This window comes from Phyllostomus hastatus, unplaced genomic scaffold, assembly GCF_019186645.2.
Source record: "Phyllostomus hastatus isolate PE091 unplaced genomic scaffold, TTU_PhHast_1.1 phas_scaffold_585, whole genome shotgun sequence".
NCBI classification, from domain to species: domain Eukaryota; kingdom Metazoa; phylum Chordata; class Mammalia; order Chiroptera; family Phyllostomidae; genus Phyllostomus; species Phyllostomus hastatus.
Window position 1 is genome coordinate 78,048 of NW_025334037.1, and position 19,622 is coordinate 97,669.

The window sequence follows — 19,622 nt, forward strand, 5'->3', positions numbered from 1 at the left end:
GTGGTCTGTGTCTTAAAAATATACTGACACCATCAAGTGAGACTTCAGGGAAATTCCATGTAGGTCTTTGCTCAACAACATTCTGATGAGTATCTGGAAAAATACCAAAGAAGTCCTGTTTTGAATAATAACCTGTGTGAGTCCAGAACATAGAAAGAGTGTGGTCTCCCCAAAAAGACTGCACTTATTTTCGTCATTCATGGAACAGGTTTTCACTCCAGAAATGAAAATCTCCTCGATGTGTTCATCTCTCAAAACTCTACCCTATTGGAGGGCCTTTGGGTCCACCTGGAGTTGCAATCGTTTTGAAGCTATTAAAGCTTCATGTGGTAGCTATTAAAATGTATAAGCACATACACTCCATCCCATCAGGCCAACTTTGAGGAACCTATCATACAGAAATAAAACATCAGTACATAAGGACATCTGAAACTAGGTGCTCATTGGAGCTTTGTCTTAGTGACAATAATTCAGAAATGACCTGGATGATCATAATAGAGGAACTGATAAGTAATTGTTTTATGTTATGAAAGCTTATATGCCCCTGAGAAGTGAATGACATCAGTACACGATCAAAAGGGAGCCCTGACATATGATTGGACTTCAAAAACCCAACCAGTTGAACATACTCATGCTAAGAACTGCAAACTTTTCCACCATTTATTAAATTTAAAAGAGTTCAGCCAGACAGTGACCAAATAAATATTTCATGCCTTCCCAGCACAATCAGAGAGTGTGTAAGTCTACTTTTCTTCACCATAACTTCATCAAAGCTCTTTTCATCTCACTGTTTCGCAAGCTGTAGATCAGTGGATTCAGCAGAGGCGTAAGCAGTGTGTAAGCCAGTGACATCAGTTTCTTGGTTTCTGGGGAGTAGCCAGATTTGGGTTGTAAATAGGTCATACTGGCTGTGCCATAGAAGAGGGTAACAGACGTGAGATGGGAGTCACAGGTGGAAAAAGCCTTCTGCCTGCCAGTGGTTGATGGCATCTTCAGGATGGCAAAGAGGATTCGAATGTAAGACAAGAGTATCAACGAGAAAGGGACCATGACAATCAAAACGGTACCAGTGAATGCATAGATTTCAAACAAAAATGTGTCAGCGCAAGCAAGCTCTAACACGGGGGGAGTCTCACAGAAGAGATGGTTGATTTCACGGGGGCCACAGAAAGGAAAACTAAACACCCATGATGTCTGCACAGTAGCCACCATGATTCCTGAGGCCCACGAGAACATTACTAATTTCATGAAAACACTTTTGTTCATAATCATTGGGTAGCTCAGAGGATGACAGATTGCAGCAAATCTGTCATAAGCCATTACCCCCAGGAGAAAGCATTCAGTCCCACCAAAAAGAAGAAGGAAATAGATTTGTGCAAAACAGCCTGAAAGAGTAATTGTAGATTTCTCAGTGGAGAGAACCACCAACATTTCAGGCATAATGACTGCATTGAAACTCACGTCCACCACAGACAAGTTCAGAATAAACAAGTACATGGGAACGTGGAGGCTCTGTTCCAGGGAGATGATGACTATGATCATGGCATTTCCTATCAGGGTCACCAGGTAAACAACCAAGAAAACCCCAAAAAGCTGCTCTTGGAGTTCAGGAAAGTTTGAAAAACCCAAGAGGATGAACTCAGCCACAGAGCTCTTATTTTGCCCTTTCATTTTGTAGTAGGGTATACAGTGTTTTTATTGACATCATATGTTAAATATGAAGTCGCTTTGGAGAATTTGAGACTGAAATTCTTGGCAGAAGATGAAATGATGACTCATTTTGACATATCTTCAACATGGCAATTTTGAGAATGGTTAAGATATTGAATAGTTTATCTTTCAAATACAAATGAAAAAGTGAAAAAATTTTATTCAAACCTCATTTTAAAAGTACAAAATAACAGCAGATAGCTTTCCAACTTGGGCCCAGCAGAACGGCTCCTTCCGTTGAGGGTGCCAAGAAGAAGCAGGGACAGTCTGCCACCAACAAGGCAGTGAACAGAGAACACACTGGCAACAGTTACAAGCGCATCTGTGGAGTGGGTTTCGGGAAGTATGTCCCTCGGGTACTCAAAGAGATCCTGAAATCTGCCATGAAGGGTATGGGGACTCCAGGTGTGTGCACTAACACCAGGCTCAACAAAGCTGTCTGACTCAAAGGAATAAGGGATGTCCCATGCCGTATCTGGGTGCAATTGTCCAGAAAACGTTATGAGGACGAGGATTCACCAAACAAGCTTCTATATGCTGGTTACCTGTTTACCTATCATCACTTTGAAGGATCTACAATAAGTTAATGTGGAAGAGAACTGGCCGCTGGTTGTCAAACAAGTCATAAAACTGCAAAAACAAAAACAAAAATAGCAGCAGATGTTTTCTGGCATCTTTTTTGTTAAGTTGAAAATTAATCCTAGTCTTAAAACGTACATAGACATTATGTTATTTAGAATCCATTGTCTACTATTACACTGATGTGTACACCTCTGTATGCAATTTCAATTGTATATTTATTTAAGAATTTTTAAATAAACAAGTAGCAAAAAATTCAGAAAAAAGCTATAACATAATTCAAAATTAAAGCAAAATTTTTGATGCATATATATATTAAATGCCCAAGTTCAAAATGCACTTATATTACTTTATTTAAAATGAAGTATATGAATAGTACACCTAAACAAATCAGAAACATTCAAAGAGATTGAAGTTAGATGCACGTATCTCAGATGAACATAAGTAAATTGCATCAAGCATACTGATTTCTGATTAGAGTGGATCTGACTAATTACTTGAAATTTGCCTGTATTACAAATTATAGAGTTCATTTCTCTATGGCTCATTTTTGTGACCATAAAGTGGCTTTCAGGACTATAGACAATACCATTTTGGGTCATTCTGACCCTGTAATTTAAGTAGTCTCCATCCCCCTTCTGCCTCCCTCTCTCCCCTCCTCCCTCTCTCTCTCTCTCTCTCTCTCTCTCTCTCTCTCTCTCTCTCTCTCTCATACACACACACACACAGTAGGAAATTTATTTAGCCATTAGTAATTCAATAAACACTGGTGGACCACCTACCTTGTGGATGCCTGTGTACCCTTAGAGGTGTGTTTGAGCCATGAACCAACAGAGAGGCCTTCCCTGGCCACAGGGCATAAAATAGCAACCTACCACAGTATTCTCTGACTCCCATCTCCCTGGTTTATTTTATATCATAACACTCATTGCCAACTGAAATAACCCATATTTATTTGGGTTTTATGCTTGTTTCCTAAGTCTCCCTTTTGGAATGTAAGCTACAGGAAGACAGGAACTTGCTCATCTTCTTTGCTGTATTTTCAGTGCCTAAAACAGATAATAAATGATAAACCAATATTGATTGAGTAGATGGAGGAGTAAATATTAAAATTAGGAAAACCCAGACCCATTATGGAATGTAATGTCTAAAGAAAAACTAAACACAGGGAAATAGAAGGCTGCAGAATTAATCCATGACTTTTGCAGACCTTTGAGGCTCCTTGTGGGATTGGAAGTACCACTGGACTGGGGAACTGGGCTCTCATCCTGACTGCCACTACCCCCAAGACTAGTGTCTGCCTCTCTCTGCACTCAGGTTCCCCTGTGGGTTGGAAACAGGAAAATGACTCTGCAATCCCTTCTTGCTCTGGCATGGGTATTTCTCTGATTTGTTGCTAGAAATCTTCAAGCTGCAGGGCTTCCCTTCCATTCATATGACAGCCAGGCTGAACAGACCCTGGAATAGTGTCAGATGGCAGGTAGGAGGCACACATGCTCCCTGAGTCCTGTGGGCCAGCCAAGCAGAGCTGACCATCATACTCCCAGTTCACCTGCCCTTCCCAAGTTCCTCTCTGAGAAGAACACCTCACTTCTCTCCACTTCCCCTCTCCAGTCCCCCAACCAACTCTCCCCTGTTCCCAGCATCTTATTCACTGTCAGGCCCAAGGATCTTTAGAATCTGGAGTCCCTCTGGCCTCAGTGAGTTCACCCCCACTGACATCACTCCAGCTCACTGTTCTCTCTCCTCCCAGATGGCCTCCCTCCATTATTAAATGGTCTCCTAACTGGCTTCTCCGTTTGTTGTAACTCCTCCAATATATCCCTCATGCCTCTGCCAAAATATTATCAGCTTCACTCCCAGAACCTTCAGTGTCTCCTCTTAACTACAGAATAAAATGCCTACAACCTGGCACTTAAGGGAAATCAGAGTGGGAACAAGTGCTGTAGAAATTTACAGAGGGAAAAAATGACTTCTGAATGGAGAGAGAGGGTGAACAGCTATAATCACAGGATGTCACAGGTCAAAACGCCATTTAGTGGAAGGAGGAAGGAATAAGAAAGACAGCTGACATGCTCAAATCAAAGGTATGAAAGGCATCTTAGCACTAGAAGAAAGTCTTCTGGTCTTTGAGTGATGCTTGAAAACCAGCAGAACTTTACTGTGGGATACAGAGAAATCTGGAGAACAGACAGACAAGCATGCTGGAAACATGTAATGCAGTCTTGAGCTCAGATCATTAGGACATTAGCAGCTGAGAGTAAAGGCAAATTGAGTTACTGAGTTTGACCATAGTGATCTATTAAAAGCAAATATCTTCAGCAAATGAATGATTCAAAAACTTGCAGTACATTTACACAACAGAATACTACGCAGCAGAAAGAAAGAAGGAACTCCTACCTTTTGTGACAGCATGGATGGTACTGGAGAATATTATGCTAAGTGAATTAAGCCAGTTGGTGAAAGACAAATACCATATGATCTCACCTATAAGAGGAATCTAATGAACAAACTAAACCAATGAGCAAAATAGAACCACAGGCATGGAATATAGTACAGACTGACAGTGACCAGAGAGGAGGGAGAGGGGGATAATAGTGGAAGGAAGGAATCAAATGTCTGTATTAATTTTAATAATTATAAATTGGATATCAAAAAGTCTTCTAAAAGTAGACTCTATGGGAAAAAAAATTCAAGTACCATTTCTAAGACAGAAAAGTATTTATTGAGTTCCAAGAGTATAGAAATCAAGTTATAAAAAAGATAATTTAGGGTATCCTATTAAAAATAGACAGGCTTCAGGGGGCTGACAAAGTTATGGAACAGATCTAAAATGCTGCCTTCATGAGTGGTTAAAAACAACAACAGCAACTGGACCTCAACCCTCCATCATTTGAGCATGAACTACCTAACATGTGGCTTCTGGCTCCAGTATGTACTTTCCATGACTTTGGGCAAATCACTCCCTCTTCTCAGTCTCATCTTCCTACATGACCAGCCATGTAGAAAGATACCAGGTGTTAAGCTATTTCTGAACACCTCCCACCCAAGCTACAAACCTCTATGAATTGATGATTCATGAAAGCAAACCACTTACAGCCCTAATCATTAACCAAATGATTGGATATATGGATATGAAAGGCAGAGTAGTTGACATCCTTACCTTAGCACCGAGATATCACTTGACAAATATGCCCAATTGTCATGTGAATTATAAATGGTAAACCCAGTGACATTTACATAAGCAGAACCTGACCTATTGACTGCATCTGATTTTCATCCCTTTTAATCAGGTTTCACCTCTTTAGTTAAAAAAATAAAAACTCTCCCATAAATACAACTCAGTGATTCAATGGACTGATTTCATGACATTACATGGCATTGAGTTGTTGCCTTGGGAGAATCCTTCTCTGGATAAGTTACACTCAGTTTATGTAGACTCTCCCATATGGATATAAGAAAGCTCAATGCACATACTTAGAGAAACACGTTTCAGGTTTCCATGGGGAATCAACAGCTCTTCACTCAAGAGACTCAATTCCACCATGGCCTCTCCCACCTCTTAAGAAATGAAAGCAGAGGCTGAGTGAAAGTTAGTAAATAAGCAGAGTGAAGTGGGGAGGAAGGGGTGAGGGTGTGAGCAAAGTCAGGGTGATCTAGACAGAAGTTCTGATTGCCTGGGGTAGACAGTTTCTGCAATGATAGGAAACACACTGAAGCAAGTAGACTGAAGTTCCTTTGTGGAAAGCCTGAATGGCATTCCCAAAATGTTCTATGTCTTCTAGTAGAAATGTAGAAACACTGAAAATTGAGGGGGGTGGGGGGTAGGGTGTCATTCAGATGACTTTATAGTTGGCGCTTTTTAATTTGGAAGTCAAAACATCTGAACTAGTTATATGACTTCAAGTAAATACATAACTTCTTTGGCTCTCTTACCTTTCTGCTAAAATAAAGATAATGTTATTAACTTCACAGGGTATGTATAAGAATCAGAGGACTCAGAGTTCAGTCTATACTGATTTGAACAATCAGTGAGACCACTGGCTCAGTTCCAGCAGAATTCAGGGATGAATGAATCTTCAGGCATGGCTTTATCTGGAACCCAGATGATGTAACCAGGACCTGGATGGGTTTTCTTCCTCTGTTTCTCATCTCTACTTTCCTAGAATAGGTGACAATCTCCAGGAAGCTCTCCCCTCCTAGAGGCAGGCACTAGCATTGCCAAAAACACTTAGAGATACATCTTCTCTAATCTGTGTGTTATGAGAAACATACTAGTTATCCTGCAGAAAACAAGATTCTCACTCACAAAAACCAATCCAAGGACTTGTCCCATATCATTCACTGTTGTGAGATCACCTGTGAAATCATACACCAGACACTGTGGCTGTGACAAAGCTGGGAAATACTGCTCACTATGTACTTTTCATGGTTTCTACCCCATAACTGGGGATAGTACTAACCCCAGCTATGCATACCTAAAAAGGTTTAATGAAAAAATTCCCCAAGATAAATGAAGGTACTGCTGGCAGGAGAACGATGCCAATGAATGATGGCAAGTCACACTCAAATGCCTCTACATATATGAGAAAGCACACTGTCTACATTAAATTATTGTATGAATACAAAGAGGAAGATGAAAGCTGAGACCCAACCAGATTTCATTAGTTGTTTTGGCAAGACAGACTGGAAGGATAGGTAAAGAGAGCAGAAAGGATGAACAAAACAAAAGGTACTTCAGGGCACATTGATAAGTCCTGGAGGACATGGATGTGGTGGGTAAAGAAGAGAGAATTTCAAATCTGGGCAAAAGAGGATGGAGAATAAATAAAAATTAGGTCAAAGAAAGTCCATAAATGAATCACTTCAAGGATTTTGCACACTTTGAGGCTGGTTCTCAAGTCCAGCAGTCATGGGGAAAAGAGTATAAAAGAATCCAAGGGATGAATAGTCCCACATTCTATTAATGACAGGATATTCTTGTGGTTGACTCTCCCTTCACTGAACAGGCTGAGAGTCTGACCTTAAAGACATTGCTAAGAGCCCTGTATTGATGCCTTAGTCACCCTCTGGCATGGTAGGACACTCACTGGGACCTGGAAATAAGAAGGAAAGCAACAGATTAAGTCCCATCAGCAGGCAGTGAATTCAGTAACTATCCTTTTCTGTGATAAGGAAAGGGTTGCATTTCTTTCAATGTTCCAAAAATTAGAAGTAGAAATTCTAAATTGTCTGAGAAAGAGCACTGTCAGTAACAACCATGTCAAAAAAATAGATGCAGAAAATCCTCAGTGCAGTGCCTGACAGTACTAGGGTCTGACAGGTGTTCGTGTTGATGCCCCACCAGTGGCCAAGATGGGGGAAGCAGCCCTCAACAAATTTGGTGCAGAAGGAACATACCTCAATATAATAAAGGCTGTATACAACAAACCCACAGCTGACATCACACTTGACGGTGAAAGATTGAAAGTGTTTTCTCTAAGATCGGGAATAATACAAGGATGCCCACTCTCACCACTCTTATTCAATATAGTAGTGGAAGTCCTAGCCAGAGCAATCAGGCAAGAAAAAGAAATAAAAGACATCCAAATCAAAAAAGAACAAGTCAAATTGTCGCTATTTACAGGTCATATGATCTTATCTATAGAAAATCCTAAGACTCGCATAAAAAACGGTTGGAACTAACTTTCCCTCTTCCAATTTCTAGCCATTTCCCAGACCTCCTCTTCTAATTGCATAAGAAAAATTTAGTGTAAAGAAAACTTTCCAGTTGCTTTATACTAGAGAAATATAGAAAGAGGCCCATTTCCAAAAATGAGCAGGGGAATAGATTGTTGGGCAAAGAGTGTTAGAAGTAATCCTAAGAATGAGGTTTGCAGCATTCAAAAATGACTCTAAAGTGGCCCCTTAGGAATGACAGGAACAAGACAAATCCCATTTCAGAGAGGTGCACAAAAATCCTTGCCTCTGGGTAGAAACCAAGAAAAAGCATCCCCATACTTTAATTAGAAAGGGAGGGCCTATGGTGGTGCCCATGTGCATTTTGGGAAGGGATAAAAATGTATAACAAGTTTCTGCCTGTACCCTGAGTGCAGCAAGCTTAATTCCATTTTTATCCTCATCTGTCCACATACTGATATAAAAAAGACACACTAAAAGCAGGTAACAGGTAGAATCGATTGACTGTTCTCTGTAAGTGCCAAGCCACCCCACACACTTCCCACTTACTGCACTTTCTGCCATCTAATCCTTACCTGGTAACTGTGTTCCAGAGTTCACTGGACAATACAGGCAATTGTCACACAGCACACAGACCCAACCTCAAAGTTGCCACAGATTTACTAACATAAGTTCAGTCTTGTCCTAGCAACTCTTCCCCAAATAGTACCAAGCACACTCACATTTTTAACCTGTTGCAGGAGCCCCACCAGCCTGTGAGTTCTACAAAAGGCCATTTTCTTTTTAAAAGTCCCAGGGAAGGAGAGGAGAGTCAGGCAGGATTTCAGAACTAACTGGAACTGCAGTGGCTGATGTCTTCCTCATGTGGCTCACAGCTGCAGCCCGCTCTACCACCAGCCTCCTCCACTTGGGGTTGCCAGATTGAGCAAATAAAAACACAGGATTCCCAGTTAAATTTAAATTTCAGATAAACGAGTAATTTTAGTATAAGTTTATCTTGTGCCAAAATATTATCTGAAATTCAAATTAACTGGTTTCTTGTATTTTGCCTGACACCCTCCTCCACCTACCACTCTGAAACCCCACTCTTTTAGGAGTTCCTACAGCTCTTCCCTAAGGATGGAGCTCCTTCCTTTTGGCCACAGACTTCTCTTTCCCATGGTTCATACCTCCCACTCCTCAGAGGGAGGCTACGTAAAGAACAGGTGGGCCCAGACTTCCTCTGTTCCTGGAATCACTACCCCCTCTGACCTCCAGGCCCTCTAGCCTGGTGGAGCCCAGACATCCAGACTTCTACACACAGGGGGCTCATTGTCTCTCCCTTTCACCCAGACCCTCAGGGAACCCCAATCCATCAGATGCACTGTATCTGTGCGACATACTCTTTTTTTTTTTCTGTTCAAAATGCTATCTTTTGGGGAGTCACTCTCCCATTCTGTGCATTTCTGGAGATGTTGATTCTTTCTTACTCAGCTCTAGGGGCATGGCAAAATGACCTAAAATGTCATTTTTAGTATGACTTTTATGTCATACTAAAAATGTGGAAAGTATGGCTATGTGACCTAGGCCTTGAAAGTCAAGTCCAGTCAGTCAGAGAAGTTCATCTCCCAGACCACAGGGAATGTTCAAGGCATGGCATGTACCCAGGGTCAGGTCAGAACCCTCCCCCAACTTCCCTGCTAAAGCTATTAGTAAAGATTAATCTCTTCTTTTGGGATTATTGACTAATAAGGATGGTTTAAGTTGAAGTTCCTAAGGCCACCTTCTCTGACGCATAAAGGTTACTTTCTGAAATAAGAGCCAAAGGTAGCTACAAAAAGGACTGAAAGGAGAAAGAGTGAAAGCCTTGATGGTGTTGTTAGAATGAGCATGACGTACCTAAAACTGGAAGTCAGTTTTTTTTATTTAATTGAATAGAGTAAATCATTTAATTTTTGCTAAGCTAGTTTGAACTGAATGTGAATCCTAAATTGAAATAATGTCTAAACCTCAACTGGATGTTAAAACCGTGTTTATTTTTTTAAACAGATCTCCTTGACTGCATGAAAATCTAGCAATGTAACTGGGCACCTTCATTGTTTCATTGTTCCCAAATTCTCTATGGCACTCAGGAGTTGGCCTGCTGAGAACATCCAAGCTTGTTAGGGGTCAACACAGTCTAGCTCAGTGATATAGTACAAATTGCTCTTCAAATAAGTACATGCACACACATACTGTTTCCTATAATACATATTCTATGTTATAGGTAGGCAATCTGTGTTCAACATGCTATGTATATAATTATGAAATACAGTGTCACTGAACTCCCTGTGAGAAGAAGAGTTAATAATAATTGGTGCCATGGCATGCCAAGTCAACCACTCAGGGCGGAGTTCCCTTGGATTCAGATGTCTGGATGCATCCAGCAGATTGCTATCTTTGGATTGGTATACATGGAATCAGCTGATAAGGAGTCATGACAGCACTAAAAATGTGTGAGAAGCCAAGAGACACGCCTGTAACTTTCTATGGCACACTGGAGTCCCAGACAGCGACAGCACTCTCGGTCACACAGGAGCCAGCTGCCACAGCCAGGATGGGAGCACATCCACGGTGCTCGCAGTCTTCCAGGGCCTCTACAAACCCCGGAAATGAATGGGGCTCCTGGATTAAATTTCCTCATCAATGATGAGGGAGTTGGGAACTGACCACACACCTAAGTCTGTAATTCCTTTCCTCCTTCTTTTTTATGCAGAGGGAACCAAAGGAGAAAAAGATTATGAGTTAGTGCTTGGAAATCAATGGTCTTTCCAAAAAGAAAAGTCTGTTAATGGTACATACAGCTGGAGACAACAGTGGCCTGTTATTAGCATAGAGGTAAGTCAAGTCACAGTACAGCTTCTAAGACCAAAGTTTGCCCTAGCCAGGTGGCTTAGTTGATCAGAATGTCGCCCTGTGTACCAAAAGATTGCTGGTCCCAGCCTCGGTCAGAGCACGACCTGATTTCTCTCTCTCCATTATATTGCAGTACAATATCTCCTTTAAATATTGACACTCATATGCTTCACATTATCTAATTTTACAGAATGAGCACAATCCACATTGTATTATATTAAGGAGTTTATTTTACAGGAAAGAGTCAAATGTCAGACTCTGCACTTTGGGAAGTTACAGACAGCCTGGGTGTGGGATGGGGAGTGCTAAATAACTGAACTTGAGTCATTGTTGACACCTGTGATTGTTCCTAGGACCCATTCACATGGCTTTAAATCCCCAAGTCCTATCTTCCAAGTCTGATCTTTTTCTACTTCTCCTTTCTATTTGCTCCTCTGTCCTTCTACTCCTTGTGCCCATTAGTCTAACCTCACATCTCTCCATTCCTTTCCACTCTCTCCCCCATCCTCTTGTCTCTCTATCCCACCATCCCCCTTCAGCTCTAGTGTCTCCATTTCTCTTCTTCCTGTCCTCCTGCCCTCCTTGTCTCTAGTCCCCCTTCCCTCTCTCTGTCTTTTCCATTAGAAGCCTTCTTCTGTGTCCCTGTTATGCTACCTTTGTCCACAACTGGACATTTTTGCTCCTCTTTTTTTGCTTTACTCAATCGGGTTTTGAAACATGTTTTCCTGCTCTCAGATTTTCCTTTGTTCGAATGTTGCATCTTAAATGCTACGTCACTCATCTGAACACTCTTTACCAGATTCCTTGTTGACTCATACAGGTTGAATTCCAAATCCCAGGTCCTGTTGTGCTTTATAGAGTTCATTTGTTCTTTGAAGTTCTTCAGATCCTGCTTTACTGAAGGGGAAATTTTAAAGCAGAATGTTAGCTCAAAGATTGAGGAACTCTCTTTTTTCGACATGTCCAGTAAGAACTGCATACTGAGGGTCATCTCCTCATTCCCTGCCTGCCCCTTGTCATCCATCAGCCTAGTCACTTCTCTGAGGGCCTCTCCCCCTAGCTGGCTCTGGTCCTGTTTCACCAGGTAGGACATGGCATGAAAAAATTCCTGGAAGCTGATGTGGCGGAAGCTGTAGAATTTCTTGATATCAAGTCCCTCTTGGTAATCGTGGCTGCTCAGGAAAGCAGCAAGGCTGGACCCATCCAAATTGTGCTTCTTGAGGTCAGCTTCTTCAAACAGGAACCGCTGGTGCTGGATCCCCTGAGCTGCCAAGGAGCACAGACCCCTCAGGACCTTGTGTCGGGTAAGCTCTCGGCAGCCCTCATTGTCAGTAGATGGCAGGAAGGTGGAGACATAGGCCATGAAGATGTCAGTGTCATTACTGAGAATCTCTGGGAACTCTCCACCTCTTTCCATCTGCCCCTTCAGCCAGGAGCAGACCATCCAGCAAAGGCCTGGAACCTGACATGCTTTGTAGAGAACGTCATTTCTACGTACAAAGTCAATGGCCTTTTTGGCTTGCTCCTCATCTGTGAAATATGAGTGGAGATACTTCTCCTTCTCATCATCAGAGAAGCCCAGGATGTGGACATGGCGTGGTTGTTTCAGCAAGGACTGCAGGTTCCGCAAAGCCAGAGGCCGAGTGGTGATGAGAAGGGAGGACGTGGGAAGTACCTCTCTCCTAATTAGACGGTGCAGCACATCCTCTGTGCGACTGGGTCCCAGCCTCCTCAGCCTTGCTGCAAAAGGCCTCTGTAGCTCATCGTAGCCATCTAGGATGAACAGGAGCCGCTCCGGCTGCCTCCGAATCTCTGTGACAGGTGCTTTATTATCCCCACAACACCAGATGAGGAGCTGGTCCAGCGTGCCCTCTGGCAGCAGGACCACTTCTCTGCAGCTCACGTAAAAAATATAATCAAACCGGCCTGGGTACAAGCTGCCAGTGGCCCAGTCCAGCACCAGTTTTTTTGCCAGTGTTGTCTTTCCAGTACCAGCTGACCCTTGTAGCACCACTATGGGTGGGCCTTGGCTGGGCTCTTCCCCTGAATCAAATAGAGCCTCCACCGTGACAGAGTCCAGCTCCTGCTCCTGGGGGACACTCCCTGAGCTGGGCTTGGCCACCAGGAGCAGCTGGTTGTAGCTGCGGCTGACTCCCTCTTCTTGCCTCTCCTCCAGGCAGCGCACATACTCTCGGTATATGTCTCTGTAATCTGAGCCAAACACGTGGGGTATTAGGTGGTGAGATGGGAATGCAAAAAAGACAAAATAACCCTTCAAATTCTGGACTCTGCTCTTTAGTCCCATATTCTATGCTCTCTAACTTGTATCTCCATGAAGGTTTTATTGGGTTGGCCAAAAACGTTTCTGTGGGGGGGGGGGGGTTCCATAAAATAAAAGACACATTTTTCATTTTTACTAATAACTTTACTGATTTGGATATTGTGAGTATGTCGGCTGTCTTCCATATGGTGAATGTTGATTGTTCTCAAGTAATGTCTCGATTTGATTGCTATTAACTTCAGCTGGTCTACCCAACCATGGAACATGTCCAGCAAGAAATCTCCAGCATGAAACATTGCAAAACATTTTTGATACATTCAATCAGTCACAGCAACTTCTGCACACACTGCACAAATCTTTTTTTTTTTTTGCATTTCAGTTGCATTTTTACCTTTCTTGAAATAATGAAGCACAATATGCTAAAAATGTTGCTTATTTTCTTCTACCTTCAATATAAAAATAGCTACACAAAAATTCAACAATTTTGATTAGTTTTTAATGCACACTGATATGAGAGCTGTGACAATACAGCCTAAAAAAAATGTTTCGGAAGAAGTTAAAGACAACTAAGAGCTACTAGGGCCCTCTGATGGAAAAAGTTAAATGAACTTTTTGGCCAACCCAATACTTACAGCTTCATGGGGAGGGACCACTGTACATATATATGAATATGTGTGCATGCATGTGTGCACTTGCATGTATGATGTTCATGTGCACATCTGTGTAAGTGTGCAAGGTGTGTTTAGTGGGTGAATATCTGTGGGAAGGGGTGAATGCTTGTCTCCACACACACTCATGGGAGTGTGCTTACGGAAGCTCATATATTTTTCTGTAGAGAAGGCATGTCAGTGTGCATCAGCAAGTATGTGTTAGTAAGAATGTGTGTATGTGAAAAGCCTCCATGTGCATGAATGAGTGTGCATGTGAAATGTCCCCAGTTGAAATGGTGAGAGAAGAGAGGACAAAGGGAAGGGAAGCTGTGAGATGGGGAAGCCATAGGAGCCTGTTCTAGGTGAAGATCAGGCCAGGTGGCACTACAGACAAACCAGCCCCTGATCAGGAGCCATGACTCTGAGTCTGTGGAACCTCACATGGGCATCAGAGGAGCTCTCGGGCATGAAAGGAGCCCGCAAAGGGAGCATGGGCATCAGCAGACACTCTCTCCTCAGCACTCCACCAGAAGGGATAGGATGGGACTTCATGCCCACCCCACTCTCTGGGGCACTGTCAGACCACCAGTTTCTTGAGAAAGCCAGGCACAGGCGCGGGCTGTCCTTGCTGAGAGTCAGCCTGAGCTGCCTGCCAGGAGAGCAGCTGGGGAGAGATCTGGGGCCCATCCTGCTGGTTAGTGGAAATCCTTCACCAACATGCCCCCAATCTTTAAGCCCCATTCTCCATAGTCTCCCCTTCTGTGGAACTACAACTAGAGATAGGAGGTGGGGCATAGTGGCCAAAAGATACCCTAATCTTTCTGTAAATAAATCGCCACCCTTGGCTCAGGCCCTTCACCCCACAGTTGTCAGAGTTTTCAGCTGGAGACTAGTAGGACCACTAGGACCCTCAGGCACTGGAAAGTTTTTGGAAATGTCGTGGGGGCAGGGGAGTCCCAATGCCACCCTGGCCTCCCCTTGTCCCCTGCTATACTCACCATTTAGGCAAATGTGGCTGAGCTGGTCTACAAGTTCTAATAGGTTCATAACCTCCAGGACCTTGAGCACCACTTTCACAGCCTCCTGTGCGCCGTACATCGAAATCAGCCGAGAAGCCAGGTCCACCCGACTCAGGCCCTCCAGCTCCCCTCGGGCCAGCCCTTGGCCTGCAAGCAGGGTTCTATCCCGTAAGTGGAACTTCAATATCTTGAAGTCATGTTCGTTAAGATCACTCAAGGCCCAAAGCAATGCCTCCCGTGGATTGCTGGCCATGGCCATAGTATTCAGTGTGAAGTGTCAAGTTCAGACCTGTGTGACTTGGAGAAGGGGGTGGGGTGAGAGGTGAGGAGAGGAGAGATACACCTGCTGAGAGAAGAGCAGCCTGAGGTGCCTCAGTCTGCCCTGCTTTCTGGGTGCTTGGCAAGCTAATGAGCATAAGTTAAGGAGAGACATACATGCCAAGTTCTAAAAAAGGCAGGGAATGACCAGGAAAATTCCCTGATTGCTTTTTCATTATTGTCTCTGTGGTAAATAGAAGTAAGGTATGTGGGTGTGTTGATCTCTCTCTCTCTCTATCTATCTTTCTCCTCCCCTCCTCCTTCCCTCTCACACATATTGTTTAGCAGGCCCTGTATGCCTTTCAACAGATCCCTTTTAAACAGTTTGGATTAAAAAAAATTATATTTTTCTGGGACTTCAGGCAAGAAGGTAAAAAAACTCTATACTCATAAGCCCATTGGCCTCACGTATCAGCCTCATGGACTCAGTAACACACAGGATTTCAAAGCTGGAAGTCTTCTCATTCAGATAAGGAGACAAGTTCAAAACATGATCAAAGAAATGGCAGCAACCCTGAATGGCATGGCTCAGAGGGTCAGGCATCATCTCACAAACAAAAAGGTCACCAGTTCGATTCCTGGTCACAACACAGTCCAGGTCCCTGGTTGGGGGCACATGCAACAGGCAACTGATCAAAGTTTCTCTCTCACATTGATGTTTCTCTCCCTTTTTTTTTCTCCCTCCTTTCCCCTCTCTCTAAAAATAAATTAGATCTTTTTTTAAAAAATAAATTAAGTAAATAAATAGAAAGAAATGACAGTTTTGAGGGCTCACTTTGTGCTGGGTGATTAGCATATATTATGCCTTTTGCCTATCACAGAAATTGTCTTGGGGTGCCTCTAGGCAAGAAATTTGACAGTCAGGGAAAAAAGATTTTCAGAGTTTTCCAGAGCTAGACAAGTGGGCATAGAAGCAAGATTTAAATACTGGTCTATGACCTGGATAAATACAGAGACAGAAAGAGATGAAAACAGGAAGACAAAGTAGACAGGCACAGAAAGAAGCAAGGTAGTTAGACTAAATGCTACCCAGAGCTGAAGAAATATGTAGAGACAAAAGCAGCAGAGACAGAAGAGCAAGGTCTTCAGGTGTGTCTGACATAGAGAACTACAATTTTGGCAGGGAAGCAGTCTCCAGAGAAAGAAAATCAACAATTGATAGGAAGCTTTCAGAGTTTATGATTACACCTGTGATCTAACGCCAGTGGGGACTCCATCTCAGTAGTAAAATGTCTGAGAGTGAGCACAAGGTATTTGGGAATGAGGAAAGTTGTTGATTCAAATATCAGCATTTTGACTATATAGCAAAAGAAGAGAAAACTTTAGCAATATGTTAGGATACAGGGACTTTGGCTGCAAGTCATAGGGCAATATAGAAATGAAGGCTGGTGGATGCAGGAGCAATTTACAATTAAGCCTCAGGCTCCCCTGCAAATCTCTGTTGTTAGCAGAGCTAATTCAGGAAAGAACAAGAGAAGACAGTGCTAGCTCTGGCTGGTGGCTCAGGTGGTTAGAACAGCGGCCCAATATACCAAGGCTCGATCCCTAGTCAGGGCACATACAAGAATGAATCAATAACTGCATAAATAAGTGGAACAACAAATCAATGTCTCTCTCTCTCAAAAAATCAATTATAGAGAGAGAGACAACACCACTAGAGCCAGCCTAGATGTGCCCTCTAGGCTGTTTAGTAGGTGTAGGCTGAGGGAGCTGGAGGTGAGCCAGGGATGATGAGCTTGCTGTAGCAGGAGCCCAACAAGCAAGGTCTTGGGGATTGGACTGAAACAGATCCCTTTTCTGATCAGGCCTGGTCCACTAGTCCAAATCCACGAGTTCACTTTTGCTGAGTAGGCTGGTATTAAAAGGCTACGTATGAACACCTACACATCTACCCTTACATCAAGTATAAAACCCACCAGGCCCTAGGACACATGAGACTAGATCAGATGAAGAAGCATAAACACCCACACATGCCATCTGATTATCATTGGATAAACAACTCACCAGAGGAGAATTTGACCTCATTCCTCCACATATGAAAGTTGAGAAACAAGGGAGGAGCCAAAGGAATGAATTCTTCTGTCAGCAACAGAAAACGAACCCAGCAGACCCTCCATCTCCCTCTCTGGAACCTCAGCCCTCCTCTACAACTTGACTCCAGGCCAGCCAAGCTGGGCAGTTTGACTTGAGAAACAAAGGAATTGGGGCACTGTCACCACCACATCCTTGGCCACGACACCCTTTCTTAAAGATGCTGTTAGAAGGTATGGGAAAAACTAACAATAAATACCAAGAAAACTAGACAAGGAAGTAAAACAAGGAAATTACTAGCTCTAGAAAAAAATAACAAAGGGAAAATAAAAGTCATAAATTTACACAATAGCAAGTTACAACACTCAGGTGTACATAGTATTTCCATAGAAATAATAACTCAACCACTGACTATTGTTTTAACTAAAATGTATAACTATACTGAAAGGATAATGGTAGACCACCCTGGAAGTCAATAGATAATGCCTAAAATTGATGAATCAGAAGGTAAAGGTATACATGCATTAGAAGGGCAGAAATGTAAGGAGAAACCATTTAAAATCTAAAGTAGATGCCCCCAGAAGAAAGACTGGCATAGTGGCAGGAGGGGTAGACCAGAGAACTGCTTTATTTGGAGCATAATCTTTTTAATTCTAATTGTCTTTTTAAACTATGAGTATGTGGCACTCTGATAAAATAAAAAAGTTAACAACAACAGGATAGGGGTAAAGAAGTGGAGATATGTAGATGCAAAATGAAAAACTTGTCCAGACAAATCTTTCAAGAAGCTTTGGCAGCAAAAGAAGTCAGAGGGGTTCTCAGGTAATCGGAGTAAAGACAGGGTTTCATTTGTTTTAACATGGGAGAAGGTGGCAAATGCTAACAAAAACACCCAACAAAGGAGTCAGGTTAGAAATGCTGGCAAGAGAGAGAGAGGAGTGCCAGAGGAGAGAATGGAGAATGTGGACTGGGATAGGATTCAAAGTCTTTGGCAGGAGGATGGAGAGAACATCCAGGCCTGAAGAGAGTGAGAGAGGCTGTTTGGTAGAACTAGGCAGGTCTGTGGGGTTTATGGTCAGAAGATGAGGGTAGTCGTGCCTGGTGGTCCCTGTATTCTCCATGAAAGATGAATAAGAGCATCCCCTAAGGGTGAGAGGCTCAGTGAGGAGGGGGAAAGGCTCTCCCGTGCACCTTTCCCCCACCCCTTGCAAGCATCCCCTGCCCATTGCTCTGGGAGTTCTCCTGGAGTCCAGGAGAACAGGCAGGGACGGGATTTAGTCTCTCCCAGAGCCTTATCCAGGCTGAGGCTAGAGACAGAAATGTGGCAGCAAAGAGCCAAGCCCAAGAGACCTAGGTGGGAAAATAGAGTGAGGCACAGCCTCCTGGCTCCCACATGTGACAGAAGAGAGGAGGGAGACCACTTACTGTGAAGGCTCCAGGTCTGGAGATCACTGGGCCAGGAACTGAGAATCACTCCTGAAGGAAGTAGAATTGAGATGCAAAAGAACCCATTGTAATTAGAGGGTGGAGGCAGGAAATGAAATGAGATCTGCCTCCCTGTTAACCCTGGCCTGGCTGTGGGCAGAACTGACAACTGGTACAATTGAGTCCCACAATGGAAGGGATGCAGACAAAAGACTCAGAGACCAAGGGTGGAAACAGTCAGAAGAGATACAAAGAGGCACAAGAGAGAAATGAACAGACAAAACAGAAAGTCAGCAAGAGAGACTGATGAAACTAGCTGATAGGTACCGCTCTCTGGCTCTCACTTGCTCTCTCTCTCCCTCTCCCCACTCTTCCTCATCCGTTTATCTCTCCCTCCCTCCCTACTCTCTCACATGGGCAAGCATGCATGGGCAAGCGTGTGTGGACACACATACCCACATACATTTATATACTCATTCTATAAATAGGGTCCAGCCTACCTGGATCTCTCAAGCAGCCATTGAAAAGCCAGCATCCTGGATGTATGCACTCCCTTGTCTGGACAATCAGGATCCCTAGGAAGACAATGACAAAGATCTCTCTCCACCTGCCCCTGAACCATGTGGCTGGAGAAAAATACAAAAGCTGACTAGATCCTTGAGGTCTCCAGGTTCCACTGGGTCCTCCCATAATTGATCAGTGAGTGCCTTTGATGGCTCACTCTCTGCCCTTCTTCAAAACACTGCCCATTGACCCAAGGCTGAACCCCACCCTTGCACTGCCATTCTCAGCAGACCAGACTGCCTTGCCTCTACTTTCCTGAGGAAAACATCATTTGACAGGAGCTCCTACAACTTCCCTTCCCTCTCCAAAGCATCTCTGATTCTTCATCCATCCCTTTACTCTTTCCTACGAAAAAGAAAAATCCTTAGACCATCGATATAAAAGCAAAGTTCTTGACAATGAAGTGTCCACACCCAACTCATATCCACATATGAGTAGGAGGTCTCAAGGTTGTGCATGGTCAGCTGTGGCAGCAACATCTCTTCTCCGGGG

General features: G+C 43.3%; 2 protein-coding genes across 4 annotated transcripts; both read right to left on the reverse strand.

Annotated features, from left to right (window-relative positions):
- Positions 1 to 753: 753 nt before the first annotated feature.
- On the reverse strand, positions 754 to 1,671 carry LOC123810176 (olfactory receptor 10A3). Its single transcript, XM_045825728.1, has one exon. It carries the CDS (start codon positions 1,669 to 1,671, stop codon positions 754 to 756), a length of 918 nt encoding a protein of 305 aa, XP_045681684.1.
- Positions 1,672 to 11,057: 9,386 nt separating this feature from the next.
- On the reverse strand, positions 11,058 to 18,593 carry NLRP10 (NLR family pyrin domain containing 10). 3 transcript variants are annotated; one of them, XM_045825518.1, is made up of 3 exons: positions 18,567 to 18,593; positions 14,772 to 15,089; positions 11,058 to 13,053 (listed from the first exon to the last, which is right to left on the reverse strand). In XM_045825518.1, exons 2-3 carry the CDS (start codon positions 15,049 to 15,051, stop codon positions 11,384 to 11,386), a joined length of 1,950 nt encoding a protein of 649 aa, XP_045681474.1. In that variant the 5' UTR covers positions 15,052 to 15,089; positions 18,567 to 18,593; the 3' UTR covers positions 11,058 to 11,383. The 3 variants fall into 3 exon arrangements, with proteins under 3 accessions (XP_045681474.1, XP_045681472.1, XP_045681475.1); XM_045825516.1 differs by lacking the exon at positions 18,567 to 18,593 and adding an exon at positions 17,115 to 17,338 and having other exon boundaries at positions 14,772 to 15,081; XM_045825519.1 differs by lacking the exon at positions 18,567 to 18,593 and adding an exon at positions 17,115 to 17,207.
- Between the last annotated feature and the right edge of the window lie 1,029 nt (positions 18,594 to 19,622).